The sequence below is a fragment of the Coffea arabica genome, chromosome 6e (assembly GCF_036785885.1).
Source record: "Coffea arabica cultivar ET-39 chromosome 6e, Coffea Arabica ET-39 HiFi, whole genome shotgun sequence".
In the NCBI taxonomy this organism is placed as follows: domain Eukaryota; kingdom Viridiplantae; phylum Streptophyta; class Magnoliopsida; order Gentianales; family Rubiaceae; genus Coffea; species Coffea arabica.
The window spans coordinates 7,152,374-7,179,989 of NC_092321.1; the positions used below are offsets into that span (position 1 = coordinate 7,152,374).

The following is a 27,616-nucleotide window of genomic DNA, read 5'->3' on the forward strand; positions in this document are numbered from 1 at the left end:
CTTGTTTGGACAGTGAATTGCTTGCACGATTTTACTTGCTCATGTCGTTAACATGTTTTTTAATCACTTTTTTATCTCACATACATCGCATTAAAAAAGTGTTACAATATTTTTTTTTCAAAAGCTTATCCCAAATAATCACTATCCAAGCACATTGAATTGTGTTTACCTTGTTAACATAAACATTAATGTACCCTTCGTTTGTAGACACATAACATTAGAGGGTTTAAATACATGATATATATGCAAAACAAAAATTTATACTGCTTTGATAAACAGTTTTAGGTGTATCTACATTGTTTTGGATAAGAAACATTATTAATTTCAAAAAAAAAAGAGAGAGTGTACCCAACCCAAACTTTGCTGCATTCTTTAGTTCCCTCACAGGATTGATGTTGTAGATTCGCTTATGTATACCTCATGATCCAAATAGTACAGTCCCTCTCTACATATTCATTAGTTTTTAGGTGCATTCTATAGCCCGTTTGGTAAGTGAGTTTTTTTTGGATGTTTGTCTAAAACTTTACTGTAACTCATTGTAGAAGTTTTTTAAAAAATTTTTGAAGTGTGTAAATTTTTGAACATTTTAAAGTGTATAGTTTAAAAACTTTAAGAAGTTTTTTAAGGTTTCTTAAAAAACTTATAGCAGACAAACTTAGCAAAAAACTCAAGTGTCAAACAGGGTCTATATTACACATGTATCTCTTCTTATATATATAAGCAATTTCCAAAAATGAATACGTACGTGACGCATCATTCAATTTGTCAAGCCAATAGATCCAGCGCATGCCAATATTGCCAAAAGCCCGGCCCATTTTAAGACACCGCAGGAAACGAAAAAGTGAATTGTGGGGGAAAAGAAAGAAAAAGAAAAGAGGAGACAGAAAGCCATTAAAATTTCAAGCCACCTTAAAATAGGGGAAATCCCGATTTCCCAATAGGAAGAAAGTACAAGTATTAGCATCTACAGTGTATAGAATTTCCTTGCGTTTTATCGCTGATGCATCTGCTGCCATCGGAGGAAAAGGTTAGTCCTAAGATTTAATTCAGCTGTTGGTTTTGTCAAAAAAAAAAAGTCTCAAGCTTAACAACCATGGCCACCCCGTCGAATACAGCAAACCAGTAAGCCTTTTGATCTGTCTCTATTTCTTTCTGGATACCATTTTGATTGATTTGATCCCAACCCCGTTGATCTTCATTTTTTTTTTCTTAGAGTAATTTAAATTTCATCAGTTATTCTGAATTAAATAGATTCTGTTGTTGAAGGGAAGTGGTTAGAAGGCAAAATAAAGGACCCCCTTTTAAGTTCTTGGTACCTCTAATCTACGCTCCTGTTCTTCCACTTAGTAAGTTCGTTGCTTTGTACGCCTCTCGTTACCAGAATTTTTCTTCTTTGTTTTATTGAGATTGGATTACTACATGGGATTAATGCTGTCAATGTTCTAATAGGATTATTGCTTTTATATTATTTTGCTTCTTGTTGTCAGTTCGGCTAACGTTGCGGCATAGGCCAGTTCTGAGGGATCGTTTGTTCACTGCTGTTTTGGCTGGTGCATTTGCTCATGGCTTTTATTTGGTGTATCCTTCGATTCTTTTTCTTACATTATCACCTCCTTTTTTTGGGTCCTTAATCTTTTGTGTTTCCTATGATAACTATCAATTCCATGGGAGTAATGTAGCTCAGTGATTGATCTCATTATTCATAAGTAAAATTGGTAATTACAGGTTCATTCGATTCTCAGACAACTTGTTTTTTTTACTTTATTTCCAAAATTACTCATTTGATTTAAAACTTGAGTTATTTAGGAATTTTTTTTCTTAAAGAAAATTCATAGGAATAATATGGGGAAGTTAGTTCGTTGGAGAAAAATTGTCTAAATATTTGCAATGTCTATAATGGATGATAGTCCCTGGTATTGGAATATGATTTGCAAGAGGAAATCTGCCGTGCTTGTAATGAGTGATTTAGAGGACCATCTACTTAAGTTGGTGCCTGAAGTTGAATCAGATGGCAATGAACTTAGAACAGCATATGTGTAGGGCACATGGTCAAGGATATAGTTGCGACTAGAAAATGACATGGTAAACTGAATATTCACTCATCAAGGTAAAGAAATACAAAATAAAAGTTTATAACAATAGTCAATTGACGAAATTGTTGATGGTCAGGAGGGAACTAGTGACTGGGAGATCACATGCGTGAAATTGAAGGAATACTTGGTCGCTGCATGTTTTAGCATTTTGACCATCATATTGTTTAACTAGTTTCTTTTTCTATTCTCTGTTTCAGAGAAGAAGAAAAATGAAACAGGTGTTGTTATTTTTAGCCAAGGTAGATGATTTGGTCTTAAATTCACCATATCTGATTAGCTGCCTTGTGTTGTTGCTAGTGGTAATTTGCAAGCCAAATGCAACAATTGAACCACTGGGATTAGTTTCACACTTTGTCTGTGTCGCTGTCTTTGTTTAAAGGTATTGTTTATAAAATATATGTATGGTGAACCTAAAATATTGCTTTGGCATTGAGATTAGAATTTTATTACAGGAGATATGCCATTATGCTAATGTAAGATCAGACGTTGTGGCTGCTGGTTCAACAAATATGTATATATCCTACCAGCAACTAGGAAAACAATTAAACTGGGAGATTTTGCAACTTGAACTTTTGCTTTTCTATGTATTATGACCATACAGAAAAAGTTTTACTGTTTACCTATCTTTTTCACCCAAAAAAAAAAAAAAAAACTGAAGAGTTTGGGATGTTTGCATCAGTGAGTCAGTAGACTTGAAATCTTTGAGAACAACGGATGTTGTTCATTTGATTGAGTAATTAGTACATTTGCTGTTGCAATCTGGATGAGCACCTGTAAAGACTGTGCTTAGATGCAGCCTGTCTTGGTTCATGGTATTCATTTTGAAATTTATATAATCACAATTAAAACACAAGTAGAATTTGGACTTTCGTTAGGATTTAGGAGGCACTCTATGAGTTACTTATAAACTCTTCCTTATCAAGTTTAATAATCATTGCATTCTGCATTCGTGGGGCTTCTGGAATATAGGTGATCAGACACCACTACTTCTTGAGTTCATTCTGCACATGACGCTCACTTGCACTTGATTTAGTTTGTTATTGTTTCCCTCGTCCCCCTCTTTTCGATCTCTACTGTTCACCAGAATTATGGCTATTTCTACTACTTCTGGAATAATTGTGTAATCTGCAAGCCTTATAGAATGCTTTGACTGTACCCACACTGCCCTTTCCTTTCTTCCTTTTTAAATTTATTTTGTGTGGGCGGACGGAGATATTGAATTAGATGCCAAAGTGATGCAATCATCATGAATGCTTCAACACTTGAAATTGTTGGGAATTGAAAGCATTGGATTTTTATGGTTCTTGGACATTCTCGTGTTTTCCTTAATCGACTTATCCAGAACAGATATATATGATGCTGAGAGCAAGTGAATCAATAAAATGCAGTGCGAGGTCTGCATTTTGGAAGCAACGTAGCCACCATTTTGCAAATGACATGCAGCTCTAATATCTCGGAACAACATGATGTATTGCTGACAATCTAGGGTTTGATTTTTCACCGTTGTTTGCCATTATTATCTCTTCCATATTAGCTTCAAGCCTTCAAACGGTTTCAATAAAGCAATGAATCGACTGCTAGAGATTCAACGGACTCTTTTGTTACACCAATTCATAGGCAATGCCCCAAGCTAATGGATAATTATGGAGTTCCACTCACCGTGCCCCCTTCAATCTCTCTCTCTGGCTATATTTTTTATATACTTGTTGAAACATTTTTCAAATACAAAACTTCAGTCTGTTCCCATGAATTGGTGAATTAGATAGTATTTCTTTGTACAATAGAAAACCAATCTTCATAAATTTTATCATAACGTTGAAATACGTGTGCAAATAAAAATATGGGAGAGAAAAGAAAAATGCAGGGTCATTTGTCTATTTGGCTAGTCAAGCATGAACCCAATATTGACTGTACGTTACAGTGCAAAAGACCTATTTTGTTTCACAGGAATGAAAAGGTCAATCTTCTGCATGTTACAGCGATTGGGCAAAATAACAGATCAATTGACTTGAATTTTTATTAGATCAAAGCGGCGTTTTGACACCACCTATGAATTTGTTTTGACACCACCTATGATTTTTTTTCGATGCAAGTGGAATTTAAATTCCTACCTACAGTCCAGGCGGGTCTTAATGTCCGGAGGGATTTATATGGTCCGGGACTTGGCTCCGAGTCTTTCCCTTTCCCTGTCTCTCCTTGGTGGCCAATGGTTGACTTGAAGTTGTACCTTTAATGGGTAAAACACACGGAGTACACAGGACAGAGGCAAGTGGAGCACCAAATTTTAATTTTTATTCTGAAATAGTTTCCTTGAATATTCTTTTGCCACCCTTTCTCATAATTACTTCTTTTTTTCTGCGTATAGACTGCATCAGTCACATGGAGAGCATACATATTCTTCTTTTTTCATTTATATGCTCGTCGATATTTTGATATCCGGGACCTGGCTCCGCGTCTTTCCCTGTCTCCTATTTTTCTAGGAGGAAATACTATACCATCCATCGTCCACAGGTTCAAAACACACAGAATCAGAAGTGTACTCCGGAATATGCCATCCACTTGGAAAGAAAAGGTATCAGAAGTAAACAAAATAGTCAAATCAGAATATGAACCCCACTTGGATGGAAAAGGAACGAAAAAGTAAAAAAAATGTCGTCAAACAGACTCCCTGAGGCCTTGGCTAAAAACAGTTCGATTAACTCGTACTGGACTGCTGCTAGGCCCCAATCGGGCTTCTACCCATTCAAACCTCGGCAGAATTATCTACCCCACATATTAACTCCTGCATCGTTCTTGCAATTACTGCCCATACAGCGGAACCAACCATCCGTGATTTGTTGATCAAGAAAATATGAAGTTGAGGACACTAATCCGTGATTTATTTGGCCAAACATCCCATCATCAGTTGTCAATTTAAATGGAAAGTTGGGTCAATAAACTAAATAATAGAGTGATGAATCATCTGATCTTCATCCAAAATAATTTAATCCAATCATCGACTTCTCCACGTCATACAAGCATTTACATATGTAATGATACAGTGTAATAAGCATTGACTTAAGCAACAATAAAAAAGAGAGAGATACTTAAGTACTACATGCTTATCTATCATCAGATCCAGATTATCATGCAACAATACATGATAATCTACATCATTACCGTCTGATCTTAAGGTCTTCACATTTTGTTCAATTAATAAAAATAAGATTAGGAAAAAGAAAATAAAAAAATTAACTACGACTACCACCTAAACGCCAACAGATTTCTAAATTATTTATAGCTGTTGTGCAGGCGATTATAGTTCGGAGCGGCCGGAGAAATCGGAGGCGAGTCTGGAGGCGATGGCAGAGTGGTACATGACGTCATGAAACGTAGACGACCCAGTCGTCATCATCCGGAGCTGCCTGGCCTTTTCCGCTGTGAACGAACCAGGAGCAAACCGAGATTTTGCCACCGGCTTAGGATCCTGATCCTGCTCCGACTTTTTACTAATAGATGATAAATCACCTCTCTTGTTATCAGTGTCAATGTAGTCCGGCTCAGCAGACCAGCCGAAGATTGGGGACCACCAGTTGGAAGATGAACTCCTCCGGTTATTTACGTCAGCTTTCCGGGTGCCGGTACTCGCACAGGCTCTCACTCCGACTGCGCTGATCGGTAACATAGTGGTCGCCATTTAGATCACTGGACCAGAGATGTGGTACGTATCAGCGAAGTGGAAATTGTGCAAGTATTTGTAGAGAGAAAAGTTGTGTGTGTTTTTGAAGGGGCGATTGTGTGTGTTTTAAGGCTAAGGAAACTTTTAGGGGCCAAAGCGGCTACGGAGGAGTGTCGGAGATAGGAGATGCTATATAAAGGGGTGGATTGGATAAGATGCACACGTGGAGGTGACGAGTAACGCTGGAGCGAGGGTTTGACCGTCTGACTCTTACTTTATGCATAAGTTTTAACCGTTTGTGGCGGTACTCAAGTTGCTTCGGCGGACTGAATAGTTACTAGGACGAAACTGCCCTTGGTTTGGCCGGACAGATAGCGGAAATTGGGATTCTGGAAGGGTGGAGCTGGCTAAAGAATTAGGGTATCCCTCATTTCAGGAGATCCATTTGGTAATGATTCATGTCATCTAGCCTTATCCATCGGTACCTAATACTAACGTGTGTCCAGCCACATCCATTCCCCCTTTTCTTCTATTATATTGTTGCTCGATTCCATTTGGATTTAGGTTCTCCCTGCTGTTGTTCAATGATTAAAAATTAAGCCGAAATGATTTAGCCTAATCACTGGCGCATATTGCTTAATTAATGAATATAACAATTTTTCGTCTTTTGGCTGCAGTGTTATTCCAAAAAAAAAAAAACTCTCCACATAATCTTCTATCCGAACGCACTGGATGATTAAAACGATTTTTTTTATAAGTTTCTTGTTATCAATTTGTTGTCAATCGTGTATACTGCTTCTGATTTAAGATGACATAATCGAGATCTTGATATAATTTCTTGAACCCGATTGGCAAGTGAATTTTTTGAATGTTTATCTAAAATTTTACTTTAAATTACTGTCGAAGTTTTTAAAAAAATTTTTGGATTGTGTTTTTTTTTTTAATATTTTGAAGTGTATAGTTTAAAATTTTTGAAAAGTTTTTTGAAGTTGCTGTAGCTAAAATTTTTAAAAAATTTGTACCAGATAAACTTGACAAAGAACTTGTCTTCCAAACAAGGCCACGATACATTCCACATCTTGAAAAGTACTTCTCCGAAGTTCAATTTTCCACCATTTCTCACTCCTCACCTTTCATCTTGCTTTTCCAGCCCTCTCAATTCTAGAAGATGGCTTTTTTCCACGCAAAGCCAAAAAACCAAAATGGGGAAAAAAAAAGAAAGTCCCATGTACTAACTTCCTAGTGCAGCTAATAATCGATGCTTCTGATTCTTTTGCTCAGTGGATTTCCAATTGAACTTTGACCCTCTCTATTACTATTACATGATTGCTCCTCTCATTCTCAAGTATTGGTGATTATACCCTTTTGATGCTAGGGGTAACACGCGAGGATGAACTTCATCTAGTTCTTTAGCCCAACTTAGTAGTGGATGTATCGAGAAAGTTCTTTAGAGTATGCTATGTCGTATAAATAATTGTCTTTTTTTACTGAAAAAATGATTAATAATGAGTTACAACTTGTTCAAATGTTAAAAATTATATTAATTTATACAAATAATTTTTGTACATTGTATGAATAATTAATAATGAATAACAACTGGTTGAAACAATTAAAATCATATTACGTTACACAAATGGTTTTTTTTTTTTTAAAAAAAAACCATTTGTATTACTAGATCGTTGAAGAACCGGCTGTTCTTGTCCCTTTGTTGAAATGGAGTTTCGAAGAAAGGTGCTGTTAACGTGCAAAAACTGTGACAAGGATGAGATAGCTGACACGCCCACGTTTGAAAAATTTGAAACGGAACAGTGTGGTCCGGGAGGAGAGGCGGAAGGTTTCCTTCTTGTTGGCATTTTGCAGGGGTTCACGCAGGATACGGGCATGGCATGGAGATTGGAGAGAGCAGGACGGCACGTGTCGCTGTCGACGAACCTCGCTGACAAAATTTGCCGACTTTGTCAGATACCGGGGCGTTCCAAAACGGGGGTTGAATAGTTTTAGAGAAAGTGTCCAATATTGACGTTATGGGACACGGGGTTGAGGGAAAAAATGTTCCATGTGTTGATTCTGTTGAATGGCATATTCCCGCTGGGCAGCACGAGACTTCGACATCTTTGTCTCTGTTCCTGTGGTTGCCGCTGGTCTCTATGGCTGGCAATATGTATATCAGAATTGGATCAAGAAACGATTGATTCAGCATCTGGACTTCTCTTATGGGCCTTGAAATCGGACTTCATTATTCTACCTCCGCATTTTCATTAGCACATAGCGATGCGCAGTGACTTTGAATTCAACTCTGCTCTGGTAAGTGGACACTTTCATGGCCGAACGGAAAAGGTGCTTAAGCGTTTGAAATCCTTGCCGCCGACCGGGAGGAGCAGCTCACGGATTTAGGGCCCCGCTATTTGGTCCATGCTTTTTCAACAGTTCAAATGATTATTAATTTCAATTTTCCCCCATTTCTTATAAACTTAGCTTTCCTTAAATTACAAAAAAAAGAAAAGAAAATTATATACCCGTCCTTATGTTATCTGCTCTTTTTGGGAGGAAAAGCTTTCCTAATCTTCCTAGTCTTCAAATTTATAGCTTCTGCGTGCCGCGCTACATAAAAGAAATTTTACAATTTCGCTGGGCTCAGTAGAAAATTAACTACCATCTATAGGATTGAACCGGGAGGTTTGATATTTTAAAATTTTTGTGGTTTGCTGAAAGCGGCTTTCCAGTTCGATTTGAAGAAAATAAAATACAATCCCGCACATTCACCGGAATATTGGGTTACACCACTTGAAACAATGGGCAGGAATCCTATAAACTGGACATCCGTGATACATTTAGTAACCAAAACTCACGCATTGACCATGAGCCTTACGTATTGTTGTTAGCCCAAACACGAGAAGCAGTCCAATAAGTTTGTCCAAAGCAGTATCAGCATTATCAAGAACCTGATGAATACTATAGCAAAGATGACCAAGAAAAATGGAAATGAAAGGTTCACAGCTGCGGATCTCGCTGTTTGCGTGCCAAAAATTTCAATATGCATTTGCGTGAAGACTTATTAGGCCAAAAAACATGTGCCTGCAGGCTCAGAAACTCTGCTGCTGTAACAGAAAAATCATCGATTGGATCCAAAATCCCATCAATTGCATTCCATGGAGGTCTTCCTCCCCATGAAATGTTACAGCTATTATTCGCTAGACCGAATTCTAAGAGCATCTAACTTGCGTACCTGAGGAAATATCAAGCTTAGGGAAGTGTACGCTGATAAAGAGGCAAAGCTCCCAAAGCTTCACGCTCTGCCCTCTCCCTCTTTACCTGCCAAAGACAAAAATTTCAGCATTTTCATTAGTTAATGAGGAATGAAATTGAAATATCGCTCAATACACTGTGCGCATACACAGCTGATATTCATGTTAGTAAGCTGCCACTATACATTAGCAAATCTGGTGGCATTGATACTTGTAATGCACTCCACAGCAAATGTAAAAACCAACAAACAGGGAACTAAGACTACAACTTCGACGAGTTATCGTGTAACTACTCAGTGGCCAGCAACCTTGAATAACTTGATTCACATTTGAACTAGTTGATATTTCTGCCCAAAACAAAACCTCTTTTGAAGGGCCTCTCTAGTTACAAAAATAGGATACAAGTACACTTGCCTTTCAACAGAAGAAATACAAGTTTCACATTGACCCACAGATCTATGCATGGAAAATGTTTTTTAGATGCCTAAGTTATGTTAGAAGCCTTGTGAAAAGGTTTCATTTTCAAATCTACTTGTAAAACGATAACCAGTTGAGGCTTCTTCACCAATAGAGTCATCTAAGAAAGAAGGAACCAGTTCATGATGTGCAAGCCTGTCTTCTAACGGGTGGTTTTAAAAAACAAGGACAACAGTCATGATAGTCAGGCCTTATTGTCCAGCTCGCTGTCTCAGTAGTATAAAAAACTGAGAAAGCTCAAAACCTATGACAGTGCACTAAGCTTGTGACTATCTTATGATGGTGAATGCTGAGTTCTAATGCCTACCTTCATTCTCCTTCTACTCCTGGGAAAAAAAAAAGAAAAAGAAGAAAGAAAAGTTGAAACTTAACATCAACATGACTTGAATACTATCTTGAATGTCCATTTTGGCTGTAAACTAATATAGGAGTTCTTTTCTGCTTTACTCAAATCAAATGCGAGACAAAAATCGAAATTAAAGCAGAAAATATAATAACTTGAAAGGAATATCTGGTTCAGGCCTTAACAACGCCTGCTTAGAGAGAAAGAACTAATCTCAAAAACCTATTCAGAAATGGAATCAGAAGTTGATTTTCCTAGAGAGAGAGAGAGAGGAGTTACCAGAGCTAGCATATCTTTAAGATAGCTCCTGAATGGCGTCTGCTGTGCCTGCATTACCAACAACAAGCATCTTCATTTACACAGGTTCTTATTTCGACGATCGGAAAAAATTATAAACTGAAAAATTCATTATCTAAATTTAACTAAAAAAATTAAACAAAAGAAAGGGAAGAGGAAAGTAGATGGAACCTGGAGGTGTTCGGGAAGGTACTGATGCTTCATGGAGAGATCCATGGCCCGCAAGAGCCGCTGATTGCGAGCATCCACAACTTCTGGAGGAAGCCGTCTCAATGCTTCTTTGATGTCCATGTCCTCCAGCGGATCATACAGGTCGTCATACCTCAACCCTATCATTCAAATCCATTTTCCCCATTTATTTATTGTTAATTTAAAAAAAAATAAAAAAAAACGAAATCATCCCAAAAATGTTACTCCCTCTAATTCTATTGCAATACTATATGGATATTTGATTCAACACCCAGAACCCCCAAAAAAACAAAAGAATATGAAGGAAACGAACCGTATTTGCGGAGGCGGGTAGAGATGGCTTTCATGTGCATAGCGGCCAAGGGATTGCTCTTTGGGTTCAGAATCTTTGCCACCCAAGACGACGCCGTCGCCATTTCTGTTTTGTTTTGAGATCTCAGATTTTGCTGCTGCTCTATGTGACACTGAGCAGCGACGAAGGACGCAATTGTTTAATTTTGAATGGCCTGCTATCTGGGTCGGATCATAGGCCTATTTTTGGGCTTCAATTGTAATATTTCTAGTCTCTGAACGACGGGCTCTGCTGCTAAAAGGCCCACCAGGCTAAACCTTACTCACTTTGAGCCATCGAGTGTGTCACTAACACAGGTAATAAACCCTTCCAATAGCTGGGAATTGCTACATTTTATAATCACGGAGAAATACAGTTTTGATCAATTGATCCTCATTGTTTGACACTTGTGCAATTTTGGTCTTTAAAGTTTCAACAAAAATAAATCTAATCTCTAATGTTTAATACTTAGAGTAATTTTAGTTCAAACGTTTGACAAAACAAATATGGTCCTCGATGTTATCGATTTGAAGCAAATTTAGGACAATTGAAAGGATATGTAGTTCTATATTTATTGAATTAAACTTCCTTTAAAAAATAATAAAATAGTGAATAATCTTGAATAATAAGAATAATTCATGTGATGGCACACTTGTAACTTATTAACTAAGAAATAAAAAATGGAAATCTATACAAAAAATTAAAAATTATAATTTTTTGTTTGGAGATAGTGGGGTAGAAAATGAAAATAAGTACTGGATCAATAAATTGGTTGCTCCGACTAGTTTTAGCTTTTTAGGTTAAGATTTTTCTTCTTTTTACTAGTTAATTAATTAGCATATAAGTTGTTAGTCCTTATTGTTTAAAGTCAGCTACTATTTTGTTTCTTTATTTTAAAAGTTAATTTAACGGACACGTGATTAGACGTGACTAAATTCTATTAATAATTGAAAAAAATTCTTCAAATGTGCTAAATCTGCTTTAAATTGAACGCATTGGAGACTAAAGTTACTCTTGTCATAATTTTAGAGACTAAAACTACACATATGCTATATATTGAAGGCCAGATTGCAGGTTCCTGATACTCAACTCATGAGTATGCTTTAATTATCTCTGATTGCAGGTTCTCAATCTTTGCTCTGTATAATGTCACACTTAGACATGCTTATCGAGAAGCAAACCAGTATACTGATAGATTGGCGAAATTCGATGCTCAACAAGACATGAATTTTGTATGCTATGATAGTGTCCCTCATACTTTGAGAAATCTAGTAGATGCAGATATTAAGGAAATTTGCTTCCCTCGTTTTGTACCTATAATTTAAGTTTGTTCAATTAATAGTCCTTTTTATTACCAAAAAAAAAAAAAGGCCAGATTTGCTTTTGGGAAAATCGTTTAAAACATCCCTCACATTTTGCAAGATGACTTTTTTCGTCCATCACTTTTAAAAGTATAATTTTATGTCTCTTATAAATTCATATTGATCAAATTTGATCCCTACCTAGGTTTCCGATTAGTTTTTTACCAGAATCCATCACGTGCCTTGCACATGATAATTTTTTTAGGGTAAATTTGTCAAATTAAATTTTACATAATCCGATTCATAGTCCCTCACATTTCACAAAATAAATGTTTTCGTCCCTCACATTTCATAAAATGAATTTTTTAACCCCTCATATTTTTCAAAATGAATTTTTTCATCACCCATTGATCATATGTACGAATAATTTTTTTTTCTTTAAATCAATATATATATATATATCAATTTGTTTTCATTTGAACAGTACGAATAACATATAATGTATTTCTATTTGATTTTACTTAAACAGACTCATCGTAGATGTATATATGCTATTCAATAGATATATACAGAGATTTAAAATTAACAATTTTGTTTTAAACCCATGTAATATCTAGATGATTTTAACATGTAAACCTATTCAATATTTGTGGTCTTTCTCTTTTGATAATAATTTATTTATTGAGATGTATAAGAAGGCCATCTAATTAATAGGTCTTAAATTAAATTTTATAGTCATGCTAACAAATTGCAGTTTAAATCTGAAATTTCTACTCGTCACTTTTAAGACCAACAGTTGAATTACTTGTCTTGTGATTGTTTTAAAATTTGAAAATGTCAATCACTTGCTTTTTTTTATCATACTTTTCCTTTGTTTATTTTTTCTGCCCAAATTTAATTCGATATAAACACTCGATAATGTTTAAGATTAAGTTTTTTCTTTGTTTTCAATTTTTGAGTAAAATGAAATGAATATGAGTGAAAAGCTAATAATTTTTTTAAACCCATGTATATATCTATTTGATTTTACTTGAACAGTACGAATAGCATGTAATATATCTCTATTTAATTTCGTTAGACAAAATTAAATAGAGAAATCAAATAGAGATATATTACATGTTACTCGTACTGTTTAAGTGAAATCAAATAGATATTTACATGGGTTAAAAAAATTATTCGTACACATGATCAATGAGGGATGAAAATATCTATTTTGAAAAATGTGAAGAATAAAAAAATTTATTTTGTGATGTGTAAGGGACAAAAAAATTTATTTTGTAAAATATGAAGGATTATGAATCGAATTATGTAAAATTGATTTGACAAATTTGCCCTTAAAAAATAATCACGTGCAAGGCACGTGGTGGATTCCGACCAAAAACTAATCGGAAACTTGGGTGGGGACCAAATTTAATCAATGTGGATTTGTAAGGAATGTATAATTATATTTTTAAATGTGAGGAATGAAAAAAGTTATTTTGTAAAATGTAAGGGATATTTTGAACGATTTTCCCTTTGTTTTTACCAAAATTTTTTAAAAACTAAGACAGTACAAGGGTTAACCATTGAGAACACGCAGAGACACACATACACACAGAAGAGAAGCACGCTCAGTCACATCCATCGTGGGAAGTTGAGTTTGGCCCCAGCAGCTATTGTTTAGGTTCAACAAATAAGAAATGCGAGGCTATTAGTGCATAGTGGTTCGCAGACAAAGCTTCCCCAAAGACTTTGGAGTTATCTAAAGTCTGAATCCCAGCAACGTGGTCCTGACTGATGTAAACACCTAATGGGTTTACCATCAAACGGGAACAAGGATATCCACATTTTGCATCTCCAGCAAAGCAGCTGCAACTGAAAGCCAATCCTCCATTCCTTTCGCAGGCCCCAAACCACGATGACTATAAACTTGTAAAGAATAATCAGATGCCCCAACAATTGTGCACTCAATTGCCTCTACAATTTGTATGTGGAGTTATAAACAAAAAATAAGCAAAAGAGGAGGAGAAGAAGAGTCGATGTTGGTTTGAAGACATAACCCTAAAGTTGCATATTTTTCCTTTTCCCTTACTCGTTATCCTAAAATTAAAATATAATTCCTAAAAGGAATGTTCCGAAAAAATCAATTACTAGTAGATATGAGGAGACATCGTGCGGAGAGATGCCCCGCATGATGGCTTGATGGATGAGGCATAATGAATCAATGATAGAGGAAAGTAGTTTGGATGGACGTCCTGGACCCAATCTGCGGGCGCCGTAGCTCGATATTTTCAATCAAAAGCGAAATCTCTCGAAAAATCTTCAACAAGTTGGACCAAGAAAATCAGCAGCCAATAATCTTAAGACAATTCCGCAGGTCTAATAAATCAATTTAATATTTAAATGTAATGAATTCCGGTCTTAATATGTTCAGTTGCGTTGGATAACCAGAAATAGAACATCTGAATTAATAAAGTGACAATAAATTTTTTAGGTAAAATTTGGTACAAAAAATAAGTGATAAGTTATTCAATCATCACTAGATGTGATATAGACTCAAATATATCAAATTTAGTACTTAATTATTTAATAATTTAATAAATTGGTATTTTATATTTCAATTTTATCAGACACACCATTATCCTTAAATTCTTCGCTTTCCATCTATATCATTAAAACGTGTGATGTTTCCATGATTAGGGTTATCAATTGAGCCGTACTAACTCGAGCTCAGCTCGTGCAGCCCTGAATAAAGTGGGCTGAGCATTAACGGATATGATCTAAGTTGAGTTTGGGATTAAATATTACACCTAAGCTCAACTCACTTAAAGTTCAACCTAATTAGCGTTATATGCACATAATAAATCAAAGTGAAATATGTGTATTAAATTTAAGCTTTAGTGATACTTGTTTAGGTGCAATTCATCCGATTGAAATAGTTAGGATTATTGGAGTATTACTTTCCCTTTACATCAATATTAACTAAAACAGAGAATAAATTGACCAATTGTATTTGTTAGTAGTGATTTTTTTTTTCAGTAATCTTAAGAGATAAAATAGTGAATTGATATTTGTTTCTTGACAATAAAGTTATAGTTAAAGATGGCTTGCTTTTTCCTTATATGGCTGTGAATCTAATTTACAAACTTTATTTAATGAATTTTTTATTTCGCCAGAATAAGAAAAAAAATTACTTGCTTGTAAGTTCAGTAGATGAAGATATTCAAACCAATTTTAGGATTGAATGTATTTTTGATATATTGCATCCCTTATACTTACGGAGACTTAGTTCTACAGTCTCTTTTGGATACTATACCAATAAAATTAAATTTACCCGTTAGACATACAATAAAAGTTATCAATCATTAGATTATTTCAATAGTTTGACGCACTGAATGATGTAGCAAGAGTTAAATGAATTAGAACCGAAGGCACTGTACTCACAAGGGACTATAGTATTTTTCTACACGTTTTTCAACCTAAAGAATACATGGTATGAGTATGAGCCAACCTAAATAGAGTTTATAACTCAAAATTTTTCGTGAGCCTTAAATGAGTCACACCTCTGTGAGTCTTATTGAACTAAGTTTAGGCCAAAGAATACTAATTCAAATGGACTTGTATTTCAAAAACGAAATGCTACAGTGTTATTTTTGAAAAACAACCCCAAAAACAGTTAATCCAAACGGACCTTTAGTAGCTTGATTTGTTTTCTGCCCGGTTTCTTTCTAAATGACAATTGGTCTTTAATATACTGGATATCAACCTAAACTTATCCTTTTGCAGTATTTTCTTCCTCTTTTTTTTTTTTCCGTTTTTGCTTTTTTGGTCCTATGGTGGGACTAAGGACCAACTCCATTTCCAATTTTGTACCTTTTTCTCCCACATTTTTTTACCCCCTTTGTACGTACTTCTTTCATATCAAACACACCATTGGGGTTGAGGAAGAGAGATAAGCTCGAAGTCATGTCTCATCTCATGAATATTAAGTTTGCATGCAAAACAAGCTGAAGACTTATCCAGTTCCTGGACTGCTAGCGTTCAAAAGTGAAAAACATTGATGGGATTTTTTAACTAAAACGGGAGCGCCTTTTGGACCAAGGAAAGACGAATCAGGACTAAGGCCAACCAACCAGCACTGCATTCTTTTCTTTTTAAAAATCAGAGGCCATCACCTCTTGAGGAATCATTGCGATTGGAAAAAGGAGAAGCTTTGAGATTTTTTGAATCTGGGACCTAACAGTCATTGACGAATGTCCCAACCTACAGAGATGAATTTCTAGTGCATCATTCATATAATCCATAGCAACAAGGAGTTTATAAAAAAAAAAAGATGCAATTTAATTAAGGTCTAAAAGCTCCCAAAAAAGCTTATGGTTTCGATCAGCACCAATACAGATATGGTGTGTGAATTATCATCATTTGATATCGTGTTTATGTTAGCTTCCTCTCTGTTCGTTCAAACACCATTATCTTTCCTACTTTTTAGTTGTTAAAAAGAACTTTCACCGCATTGTCGGTAAGTCGAGCGTTTTCACATCGAACAACCTTTTCAGCTAAAGCGGAGGGCCGATAATGAAGTGTTCCTGTTCCCGACCAAAGCAAATGGCAGAAAATTAGATGCGTAAATCAACTTTTCTTCAATCCTTAACAGAGTATAATCATCATGATCTTGTCTGCTTTTAATTTAGCTTTTACATGTATGCTAATGAAATATCTTTCCACATTCAATGGTGTGAGAGAAATCACGTGAGGAGATAAGCATAGTGAAGTACTAGAAGTAACATGCTAAATGTAGGATGCATGCTTTAGTACAATATTCTAGTGCAGGTTCGCGGTTTCAAATTTTAAGAAGGCAAAGCATTCAAAACCTAGAATGGCTAGTCTGGGGAATTTACTTTAGGGAGGAAAAGATATGAAAGGAGAAACTCTCGTAATCCACTGTAGCCAAGGAACAAATAGAAGAGAGAGAGAGAGAGAGAGAGGCAACTGTAATATAGCCTTGCAAGCCAGTAGTTCAATATTCTGAATGGACCAGCAAGTTTCGACAGTCCTCTCATTTCGCACCTTATTAGAATGTAAATTTTAGGTACTACTAATTGGTGCCTTCCACTTCTGGGGACGTTCCTCGTTGGTGCAATGTTTCGGGGACCACGGGATTACAAGTTGTTGATCCTTGGCAAGTAGAATCATTGACGAAGAAAAGTCTGGACATTTAACCTGTTCTTGGGACCATTATTGGAAAATCAGAATGATTCAATTCATTTGAACATATTTCAAGTTTTCCACTTGGCTTATACGACGCAAATACTGACAATTCAATATGAAATATCCTCTTGAATGTTTGTTCGCTTTGAAATATCCTCTTGATTCAATCACGAAAACTAATTTAATCCCACGTTGTTCTCGTGGAAATAGTAGTAGACCCAGAAATTACCATACCATTATTATTCGATTTCAATCAATTGAACAAAAGAAGGGAAACGGTTTCAGGAGAGTATATACCTGTGAACTCGACATTATGGCGTTTTAGCACTCATTGAGTTAGGTACTTAGGTGACACCACACATGACCATGTTGAATCCACCCACGTGTCCAATCTAGCTAAACTCTTTGTTGGAAAATAGAAAATTGTGTGTGTTTCCATGATGGAAAATGTAATGTGATTGATCAGTTTGATTTAGTTGAGAGAACAAATCTCAGAGTCAATGTAAAGCTTGTTTGCGTAAATTTGGGAATTACGTACAAGTGCAGAAGATCATGAAAGACTGACATTTGGACGTGGATGGTACGTCTCGCAATTTCTTGAACTTTTCAACAATTGTTAAGAGGAAATTACAAACCTAATTCCACCGTGGAACCCCAAAAGCCGGTAACTTTCAGAGCCCAGGAGGAGACTTATAACTCACTCACTCAACCCTCACTGGACCGATGTGGGAGAAAGGGAAAGGGAACGCTCTCACTATTGGTCACCCTCAGAGACTGCTATTTTACCTCTCCAGACTCTTGTTTCTTTCCAACAATTGTTAAGAGGAAATCACAAACCTAATTCCACCGTGGAACCCCAAAAGCCGGTAACTTTCAGAATTTCTTGAACTTGATTAATAGAAAACAGACAAAATGAAAGTAGGGATGTATCGGTTTTAAGTAATCCATTCACAAATTTCAGAATCAAGACAACAAACAATTAATGTTGTTTTAGCGAGGAGAGCTACATTTCAAAGCCAGTTTGACAAAAAAGTTCAGTGTGGTGTATTAAAACACTCGGGAAAGCCCGCACGCAGAATATACCTGCAGCATGGTGGAGATGTTTCTTTCTTCTGCGGGATATTTATTACTAAAAAAAGAAGTCCATATAGAAACATCAATCCGAAAATAATTCTATGGAAATAAAAAAGTCAATCAATAATCAATAATGGCATCTTATTAATTGTTTTTGGGAAAACTTTTCCCTGCAGTTGACTGCAAATAGTAGTAGTAGTAGACTAGTAGTATTAATTTCCGAAACGGGACATAAAAATGAGCCACTGGGGTAGGTGGCTGGAGGGCGTGAGAACTGCGGACCATCTGTCCCTACTCTATATCTGTTGGAGGCGATGACGAATTGATTACTAGGTAGTATTTTAAAGCACCAAATCAATTTATATTAACACCTTAAAATGCATGCCATTATCCGGATCCTCCTCTCCACATCAATTGACTAAATCAAGAAGAAGCCTGATCCTTGACGACATATGATATGGCATGATGACCTCTTCATCAGTTCCTTTAATCCTTTTCAAGAGGTGAAGGGAGTTTCAACGTCAAGTGTCTGTACTTGTGAATAATTATAATTACAACAGGACTAGTGGCTATGTCTGTCGTCTAAGGGAAAAGTATCGATCAGGCACTCTATTAATCAATGCGACAAACAATTAAACATGCCTGTACCAATGAGTTTGTTTGGATAGGAGTTTATTTGGATGATTTATTTGAGATAATTACTGTAGTACTTTTTGTAATTTAATGTATGTAAGATAAAAAGGTGATTGAAATTTGTAAAGTAAATTATTTTATCTGAAATCAAGTCATCATTTTTTGATCGTGTGTAATATGTGACTCAAGTTTAAGATCCGTTGGAGGCAAAATTAAAATAAAAAGATACAATCTTTGGAGGATCAACATTAATTTTCTTGGTGAAGAGTCAGACAACATTAATTGTTAATAATAATACACTTTTATTAATTCCATTACTACAGATCATTGCACCGTCTCAACCATCACAACGATATGAACCTCTTCTATTAAGAGGCACTCCCAGATGAATGACATTTTAGGAAGAATTAAATGACTTCAGCCCCACGACCAAAAAAAAAAGATTATCCTAAAAGCGAAACAGGGGAGTCAACCGAGCTCCCCGCCGCCCAGTGGTGCAAATTAAATAATGGTTAGCACATTTTTAGAAAATAACAAAAATAATAATTACCGCAAAGGAAAGAAGATTTTCTTAGAATGCTTATTCCAAACAAACACCGAACAAGAAGAGCGAGAAACAGAAAATCTAGGATCACTGTTTGGAGTGTTGCGGTTTGATCTGTGCCAGGGATAACCTTTGAGGTGGCAATATGGTTGGAAAAGTAAAGATATCCTCGTTGATGTAAAGACAAAAGTGACAGGGTTGCGAGTATAGCCAAGTTGATCCGTTTTTGAATCAAGCAATTTTTTTAACTGTTTTGAGGAACTTGAGAGGTTGTTGCTGCTACAGAGTAGTAACTTGTTTCCCGGTACCCCTTGATGCTGTGCAGTCAACTTGGTTGGGAATATTTCCAAAGCAATAATCAATGTTACTGTTAGAACAAATTTTTCTCAAATGTCAAGATTATCTACAATCAATCAATTTTATATCAAAATTCTTCTTGATTTTTTAAAAATTCACTAACTACTAATTACTTCTCTTTTTCTCTATCTAATTAAAGTTTTTTCCTACTCACTTGCATTCTTCTCTCTCTCCCTCTCACACATTAGTGCATCAATTATTTTCATGATTTGCTGAATTGGTCTTGGTTTTAATAATTTCAGCTCGTATATTAATTCTACATGTTCTTATATTTTTTATTTTTAAAATTTTATTCAAAAGGTCCTTTTTTCAAATAAAATGTAATTTAAGTAAAAAAAAAAAAAACAAGAGTGCATAGATCCAAAAAGATACAAGAAAAGATTAAGGCAAAAATTAAGTTATATAATTATAAAACAAACAATAGATGTATTAGTCTGTGGGTGAGAAAGAGAGAGATGAGAATAGTAGGAAGAAGAATGAGAGGCCCTATGAGAAAATGTTTAATTAGAGAGAGAAAAGAGTAGTAATTTATGCATATGAATCTTAGGAAAATCAATAAATATCTATACAATTAATTGATTAAGCGTAATTTTGACATTTGAGAAAAAATGTGTTTTGCTGGGAAGATAATTAATTACTCTTGCCAGTCAACTTTGGCAGCTACACGCGCAAGGGGTTGGACCATCATGATTGGTGAAGTAATGCCCCGTGAATCGACTTTAGCCACAACAATAGGTCCTCTTTTTTGTTTTCATAAGCCGGATATTTTCAACCGTCTGTCCGTCGATGAAAACCAAAACCCAATTCAATTTGTGACCGTGGACTGTACTATTGAAAGTGCATTGAAGTATAATACTAGTTGAGTTTTTCTTTCTTCTAATAAAAAATGATTACTAGGTACAGACAACAAGGATAGTTATTACGAGCCAATAATACTAGTAAGTATTATATGCTGACTCGCAAATGATGAGAACACTAATGTAATTATTTTCAAATCAATGAGCAATTTCACGTCACAAATTTGGCTTTGGGTGGATGCAGCAGCATACACATAATAAGTTAGTCACAGTTATGTACTATAAAATTTATTAACGCAAGGGATAGTCGGTTTAGGAGGCCATAGGATCTGATAATTAACGATTTTAATTAACATCGCCATCAGCTTACAAAGCATAAAGAACCTAAAGAATGAGGGAAGGACCAGATGTCAAAGACCCCGTATACCCATATGTCACGGGCGAGCTGTGGGGAAGGGGTAAAGATGTCAAAAGAGTGTGGGGAGAGTTTCTTGATTGCGGAGGCAAATTATTAGGGTTAAACTATTTGATATTTGATTCGAATTCGATTGAGTAAAATTTCAGTTCTAATTTGATACAATAATGAGTTAAGTCAAACTTAAATAGTGTTTTATGTTCTACGACGACGACGCTCAAATTTGATAGATACTTTGTTTAAAGTCAAAGTTAGTTGGTAAATAAATAAGTCGAAGATGAATAAAAATTTAAACTTGTTAAAATAATTAAACAATTCTAACGTAATGGTGTTTGACTTGCCTAAACTCACTTTATGCCCCTCACAAGTTAGTGAAAATTAACCGTTTCTAGTTTCTTGTTTATAGTATAGTATGCTACATATATGCGCTAATTATGGTGAGGACTGCGGGGTTTATTAAAAATTAGCCAATTTCCATAACCAAATAGAGAAGTGAATGAATTAAAAGAAGTACAGTAAAATCCAACATGCAAAAAAGGAAAGAAATATAACCGTATCATATACGTATCATATATAGACTACAGTAGCATGACGAGAATTGACGGGAGAGGAGCTAAAGAGGAAGGAGGGAGGATACACCTCGACCCTTTTTTTTTTTCCTCCTTTTGTTTATTCATTCATTCATTTATATTTAAGAGGAAGGCTTGGAGCATGCTGACGGGTGAGGAGTAGGGAGGGATGCAATATTGAATTCAACGAGGAGCAGTAGCTCAATAGGAGGAAAGAAATACCAACGAACAAGAAAAGACGAAAGAAACTAGACTAAAAAAACCAAGAAAAAGGGAAAGAAGGGTGGGGAAACAAGGAAGAAGAAAAGGAATTGATTTACAAAACATGGTGGGATTACGGACTGCGAATTACAATGGAATGTTTAGTAGGGTATCAATGTGCGGCGCCGGGGTAGCAGAAGAGATGGAGCAGTTGTCCAGAGAAGGCAGCCATTACAGTATAACCTCCGGGATCCTTCCTTCGCTGGGTGCAAGAAGCAACCGCCGGGTCCAGCTCCGTAGATTCACTATTTCCCCATATGATCGCCGCTACAGGCGAGTGTTTTGTTTTTTGTGTTCTTTAGTAACTATATAATAATATGACTATATGGCCGCGCTTTCGCGGTCCGTTCGTTCGTATGCTACTGTGTTTTTGTTCGCAAGAAGTTGTAGTAGTCGTCTAAGATTTTCTTGTTTGCGTAAATTACCATATGTTTTTGTTAGAGACGATTTTTTTTCTACTGATAGAGGTTCGTTTGTATTCATTCGTTTATTCAATGAATGAATGAATGTTGCAGAATGGAAAGTGATGATGAAATCATTGTCTGACCCAAGAGAATAATAGAGTTGTGGAATGGGATTTGACTCCTTCCTCTTCTTCTTCATTTATTTATTTAACGAACGGAAACTGCTTAGAGAAGAAGATGCACAGTAAATATGGTTGCCAAGGCTTCAGCTTACGAATTCTTACGAAATAATTCAGAATTTCCTCTGTCTTTTAATCTTGTTTCTTCCATGAGCCAACCGCTTTTTCACAGTGTCTGCCCCGGTAGTTGGCTGTTACAATCATTGTTTCACCTTTTTTTTTTTTTTAAAAAACCTTCTCGCTTTTATGTCAACAAAGTTAGTCCTATTTTCCTACCACTTTTCGCGGAAGTCATTCTACTCCCTCATTTAACAAGAATCGGTCGTTCCCCCCCCCCCCCCCCCCCCCTTTCTTTTTGTGTTAAAAACAATCTATTTAGTGTGAATTGTGAATTGGGTGAAAAGAATTGGATTATTGAGGGGTGACTAAGTGGAACCCAATTCTTCATCCAATTAACGGAAGGCATTTTTTCGTGCAGTATCCTCCAACTCCAAAATAATAGTAGCAGTAGATCTTTTTCCTGTTTTCCTCAGAGGCTCTTTGAGTCAATAGAGGTTCCTTTCAGTTTCAAATGCTAATCAAGAATTCTTTGATATGCTTTCTTTTTCATAGCCTGTGCTTTATCCGTATTTTCACAAGAACTAGCCTCAATCCTTTGTTTGCCCTGGTAGTGACACCAGGGTAAAATTTATGCTTTCTTTGTGCTCTATTTGCAATTTGGTAAGTTGTTGAATTTTGCTAGTGTATATCTTCACGCCCATGGGGTATGGATTAAATGACAGTAATACAACAGTATCGTTTTATTCAATATCTGAATGTCTCAATTATGAGCGCTATTTCTTGTGTTTTATCAGTGGAGACGTTAGGAAATTGTTGAATTCCATTTACGAGGTTTGCAGTTGTAGACTCTATGTTTGTTCTTGTGTTTCGACTGTGCTCTAGACTGTTTCTGTATTCAACGTTATGCTTTGATGATTTTTGCAGTTTCATATTCAGTGCAAAGTTCTTTATGTTTGATCCAAGCAATACAATTGCATTTTTTACAGGGCATGGGAAACGTTTCTGATTGTTCTGGTAGCTTATACTGCTTGGGTGTCTCCATTTGAGTTTGGGTTTTTGGAGAAACCAGAGGGACCACTGCCTATTTTGGATAATGTCGTCAATGGTTTCTTTGCCATTGATATCATTCTCACTTTCTTTGTTGCATACCTCGATAGGACTACGTATCTTCTCATTGATGATCGCGGGCTGATTGCTTGGAAATACGCCAGCAGTTGGTTGGCCTTCGATGTTGTCTCCACTATTCCTTCTGAACTTGCTCGCAGAATTTCTCCTCAAGATTTGCGGACATATGGCTTATTCAATATGCTTCGTCTCTGGCGTCTTCGTAGAGTTAGTGCCTTATTTGCCCGGTAAATGACTCAAGTAGCTAACCAAATTGTTGAGCGCACTAATCTTTTCCAGGCATGAGGAAATTGCTCTCTTTGTAATTTATACTGATTCCTGCTTCCCCCCCACCCCCACCCCCACCCCCTTCTTACTTCGGAACAGGTTGGAGAAAGACAGAAACTTCAACTACTTTTGGGTTCGATGCGCTAAGCTTATTTGTGTATGTATATATTACACAATTTGTTGGTAAATAAATCATTAGTATAAAGTAGTTAGGTTATCTCGTTAAATGCTGATCCATGTGTGATTATAGGTGACTCTTTTTGCTGTTCATTGTGCGGGGTGCTTCTACTATCTGCTTGCTGCTCGTTATCACAATCACAAGAAGACATGGATTGGGGCTTCTATGGGGGACTTCCTTCGGGAAAGTCTGTGGATCCGTTATGTAACCTCAATGTACTGGTCCATCACTACTCTAACTACAGTTGGTTATGGTGACCTACATGCCGAGAATACGAGAGAGATGATCTTTGACATCGTTTACATGCTCTTTAACCTGGGGCTGACAGCATATTTGATAGGAAATATGACCAATTTGGTTGTTCATGGAACCAGTAGGACCAGAAAATTTGTGAGTAATACCTATACATCGTTTTTTTGTGATTTCTTGAAGTCAAGTCTAAGTTTACGATATTTATGTTAACTGCTTGCACATGATCTTCAATTTTAATGAGGCCGTGCATTCATACATAAACAGAGAGATACCATTCAAGCTGCATCAAGTTTCGCTCAGAGGAACCAGTTGCCTCTTCGCCTACAAGATCAGATGCTCTCTCACTTGTGCTTGAAGTTCAGAACTGACTCAGAGGGGCTGGAGCAGCAAGAGACTCTAGATTCTCTTCCAAAAGCCATCCGGTCAAGCATTTCACATTTTCTCTTTTACTCCCTAGTGGATAAGGTGTACTTATTTCGTGGCGTGTCCAACGACTTGCTCTTCCAACTGGTAATTCTTTGGAACGGTAGAACATTTTCACTTTTCAAGTTTGAGCCCTTATAGCATATACTTCCTATACTGCCAGGTTTCAGAGATGAAAGCTGAGTACTTTCCTCCCAAGGAGGATGTAATTCTGCAGAATGAAGCTCCAACAGATTTTTACATTCTTGTGTCAGGAGCAGTGGTAAAATTGGGCTTCCTTTTTCATCTTTTTCATTGTGATTTATCGAAAGTCATGTGCTTGTAATTTGTTACCCTCATTTGGACTTGTAAAAAAGCTGTTGACTCATAAATGCCTGCTGCTGATGTTTGAACTGCTCACAGGATTTACTGGTTTTCAAAAATGGTGGCGAGCAGGCAAGTGCAATGCATATGCTCGGATCAAATACTCCCCCCTTGTTTTTCCCTGGACTACACTATCTACTTCAACAAATAATGAAAGATTTAGACTTTCCTCTTATATTGAAGATGTTGTGACTGAATTTTCAGATTGTTGGGGAGGCAAAAAATGGTGATCTCTGTGGTGAGATTGGGGTTCTTTGCTATAGGCCTCAGCTGTTCACTGTACGAACAAAAAGACTGAGCCAGCTATTGCGACTGAATCGAACCACATTTATGAATATCATTCAGGCCAATGTTGGAGACGGGACCATTATCATGAATAATCTCCTTCAGGTCCGTCCGTGTGCTTCGTTAACTGGAAGACGATTTTCAATTTTGATTGAAAATTTTCGTTACAAGGTCCTTCTGGGTTCACTACTGCACACTCTCTGTCATTGACTATCATTGAATTGCTTCATTGGTTGCGCAGCATTTGAAGGAGCTAAAGGATCCAATCATGGAGGGAGTGCTGATAGAGACAGAGAACATGCTAGCTCGTGGTAGAATGGACCTACCTCTCAGCCTCTGCTTTGCAACACTGAGAGGAGACGACTTGCTGTTGCATCACTTGTTGAAACGAGGTCTAGATCCAAATGAATCCGACAACGATGGGAGAACTGCCCTGGTGTGTATATACTACTCTCATTTGACTCCTTAAAAATTATTTCTAGAATGCAATTCTGTCTTTTTGTTCATTCTACGTCCTTTTATGTACTCAGCATATAGCTGCATCAAAAGGAAACGAGAATTGTGTGCTACTGCTTCTGGATTTTGGAGCGGACCCCAACAGCAGAGGTATCTCCAACTTTCATACTGCTTTAAGTTATGACGTCCAAATACTGCTATGGGAACCCAACTTTGTGATGATATAGAAGCAGGAAAACAATTTAAACAATTCACCTCATTATCAAGAGGGCTGGCCCCCACATCATTTGTCGCAAACTAATGACAATTATAATTTACATGTCCCTTCTTCATATTTTATAACTACAGTAATGGCAGCAATAGTCAACTTAGCGAAATGTGGCCCCTAATACTCTCCAGGCGTCAGTTTTATTTATTAATTTGAGCCGTCTTTGATTTAATTGCTAGTACTGTATGATTTACCCCTCATTCTGTCCGAGTGCGGACTGTATGCGTATGGGCTGGCCCTCTTGCATCAATGAAAAGTGAAAAATACCCTTTTGGTCATTCCGTACAAGTTGAAAATGGCTGAATCTGCATCTCCTAGACAACTGTAACACCAGTCTCATTTACTCTTTTAAGGTCTCTATATTTACTGCGATTGTCCATTTCATTATGGTCTGCCTGTTGATCTGTATTGATGGCCAAAAAAAACAAAAAAAAACAAAAAAAAAACGCGTGTGCTTTGATTATGCAGACTCGGAGGGAAACGTACCATTATGGGAGGCCATGTTGGGCAGGCATGAATTAGTCGTCAAGCTATTGAGTGATAATGGTGCCAAAATAACTTCTGGAGATGTTGGCCAATTTGCGTGCACTGCTGCTGAACATAACAACTTAAAATTGCTACAGGAGATTGTTCGTCTCGGCGGGGATGTTAAACGTCCCAGGAGCAATGGATCAACAGCTCTTCATGTTGCTGTTTGTGAAGGTAACAATGACATTGTGAAATTCCTCTTGCAACAAGGCGCTGATATTGATAAAACAGACGAACATGGCTGGACCCCGAGAGATCTAGCTGAACAGCAGGGTCATGAAGACATAACAGCTCTCTTTGAATCCATAAAAGCTCTCTTTGAGTCCATAAAAGAAACTAAAACTCAACCTGTTGCTCCAATCTTGGAAGAAAAGCATGGAGTTCGGTTCCTTGGAAGATTTAAAAGTGAGCCTACGATCTTCCCTGTGCCGCAGGAAGGCTCATTTCCAGCTGTTGGAGGATCGTGGGGACGATCAAGTAGAAGACGTAGGGCTGATAAATTTCACAATTCACTAGTCGGGATCATGTCAGCTGCCCGGAATGGGGAGAACAGCTTGCTTTTATCCGTGAATCAGGCTAAACTTGCCACGGGTACCAGAATCTACGTTGCTAGAGTGACCATAAGTTGCCCTGAGAAAGAAGATGTTGCTGGAAGGCTTGTTTGCCTTCCACCTAGCTTCCAAGAGTTACGGGAGATTGGATTCAAAAAATATGGGTTTTGGCCAGCCAGAATATTGAACAAGGATGGAGCTGAAATTGACGAAATTGAGTTGGTAAGGGACGGTGACCATTTGGTATTCGTAAGCGATGGTGGCGTGCGCGGGCCTAATCAGCAAAGAGCTGAAGGTGTATTGAGATAAACCAGAAAACCGCGTTTTCCATTTTTCTTCCTAAATCTTTGTAGGTTCCTCAAGGCCATCAATTTCCGGAGCCAACGTCTTTGATTGTGTAGTCATATCATTCACCAATTGTTTTTGCTCAGTGAATGCACGCACCCATTTGGATTTGGGGGCTACACCCAATCATTCTCTTCTGTGCCCTCAACCCAATTGTTTGC

General features: G+C 36.8%; 4 protein-coding genes across 7 annotated transcripts; 2 read left to right on the forward strand and 2 right to left on the reverse strand.

Moving 5' to 3' along the window:
- The first annotated feature begins 743 nt into the window (after positions 1 to 743).
- LOC113696990 (uncharacterized) lies at positions 744 to 3,751 on the forward strand. 2 transcript variants are annotated; one of them, XM_027216381.2, is made up of 4 exons: positions 744 to 1,122; positions 1,267 to 1,346; positions 1,488 to 1,578; positions 3,436 to 3,751. In XM_027216381.2, the coding sequence occupies exons 1-4, from the start codon at positions 1,094 to 1,096 to the stop codon at positions 3,464 to 3,466; spliced, it is 231 nt and encodes a 76-aa protein (XP_027072182.1). In that variant the 5' UTR covers positions 744 to 1,093; the 3' UTR covers positions 3,467 to 3,751. The 2 variants fall into 2 exon arrangements, with proteins under 2 accessions (XP_027072182.1, XP_027072183.1); XM_027216382.2 differs by having other exon boundaries at positions 786 to 1,122; positions 1,272 to 1,346.
- A 1,637-nt stretch (positions 3,752 to 5,388) lies between these two features.
- On the reverse strand, positions 5,389 to 5,769 carry LOC113696991 (uncharacterized). The gene has a single exon (XM_072055743.1). The coding sequence runs from the start codon at positions 5,767 to 5,769 to the stop codon at positions 5,389 to 5,391; it is 381 nt and encodes a 126-aa protein (XP_071911844.1).
- A 2,740-nt stretch (positions 5,770 to 8,509) lies between these two features.
- Positions 8,510 to 10,784, reverse strand: LOC113694754 (cytochrome b-c1 complex subunit 7-2, mitochondrial). Of its 3 annotated transcripts, none has more exons than XM_027213620.2 (5): positions 10,616 to 10,784; positions 10,285 to 10,442; positions 10,096 to 10,143; positions 8,978 to 9,063; positions 8,764 to 8,846 (listed from the first exon to the last, which is right to left on the reverse strand). In XM_027213620.2, the coding sequence occupies exons 1-4, from the start codon at positions 10,716 to 10,718 to the stop codon at positions 8,995 to 8,997; spliced, it is 378 nt and encodes a 125-aa protein (XP_027069421.2). In that variant the 5' UTR covers positions 10,719 to 10,784; the 3' UTR covers positions 8,764 to 8,846; positions 8,978 to 8,994. The 3 variants fall into 3 exon arrangements, with proteins under 3 accessions (XP_027069419.2, XP_027069421.2, XP_027069420.2); XM_027213619.2 differs by having other exon boundaries at positions 8,764 to 8,849; XM_027213618.2 differs by having other exon boundaries at positions 8,510 to 9,063; positions 10,616 to 10,783.
- A 10,903-nt stretch (positions 10,785 to 21,687) lies between these two features.
- On the forward strand, positions 21,688 to 27,584 carry LOC113697232 (potassium channel AKT1). The gene is made up of 11 exons (XM_027216756.2): positions 21,688 to 22,044; positions 23,401 to 23,766; positions 23,906 to 23,963; positions 24,057 to 24,374; positions 24,501 to 24,746; positions 24,823 to 24,921; positions 25,062 to 25,094; positions 25,227 to 25,412; positions 25,549 to 25,743; positions 25,838 to 25,913; positions 26,500 to 27,584. The coding sequence occupies exons 1-11, from the start codon at positions 21,836 to 21,838 to the stop codon at positions 27,417 to 27,419; spliced, it is 2,706 nt and encodes a 901-aa protein (XP_027072557.2). The 5' UTR covers positions 21,688 to 21,835; the 3' UTR covers positions 27,420 to 27,584.
- Positions 27,585 to 27,616: the final 32 nt, after the last annotated feature.

What these genes read in the sequence shown, in the direction of transcription:
- LOC113696990 (XM_027216381.2), top strand. Translation starts at nt 1,094, where the DNA reads ATGGCCACCCCGTCGAATACAGCAAACCA. An exon ending in CCGTCGAATACAGCAAACCA is followed by an intron (nt 1,123 to 1,266) that starts GTAAGCCTTTTG and finishes CTGTTGTTGAAG; the next exon opens with GGAAGTGGTTAGAAGGCAAA. An exon ending in CGCTCCTGTTCTTCCACTTA is followed by an intron (nt 1,347 to 1,487) that starts GTAAGTTCGTTG and finishes TCTTGTTGTCAG; the next exon opens with TTCGGCTAACGTTGCGGCAT.
- LOC113696991 (XM_072055743.1), bottom strand. Translation starts at nt 5,769, where the DNA reads ATGGCGACCACTATGTTACCGATCAGCGCAGTCGGAGTGAGAGCCTGT.
- LOC113694754 (XM_027213618.2), bottom strand. Translation starts at nt 10,718, where the DNA reads ATGGCGACGGCGTCGTCTTGGGTGGCAAAGATTCTGAACCCAAAGAGC. An exon ending in TACCCGCCTCCGCAAATACG is followed by an intron (nt 10,443 to 10,615) that starts GTTCGTTTCCTT and finishes TTTGAATGATAG; the next exon opens with GGTTGAGGTATGACGACCTG. An exon ending in TTAAAGATATGCTAGCTCTG is followed by an intron (nt 9,064 to 10,095) that starts GTAACTCCTCTC and finishes TGTCTTTGGCAG; the next exon opens with GTAAAGAGGGAGAGGGCAGA.
- LOC113697232 (XM_027216756.2), top strand. Translation starts at nt 21,836, where the DNA reads ATGGTGGGATTACGGACTGCGAATTACAATGGAATGTTTAGTAGGGTA. An exon ending in CCATATGATCGCCGCTACAG is followed by an intron (nt 22,045 to 23,400) that starts GCGAGTGTTTTG and finishes CATTTTTTACAG; the next exon opens with GGCATGGGAAACGTTTCTGA. An exon ending in GATGCGCTAAGCTTATTTGT is followed by an intron (nt 23,964 to 24,056) that starts GTATGTATATAT and finishes GTGTGATTATAG; the next exon opens with GTGACTCTTTTTGCTGTTCA.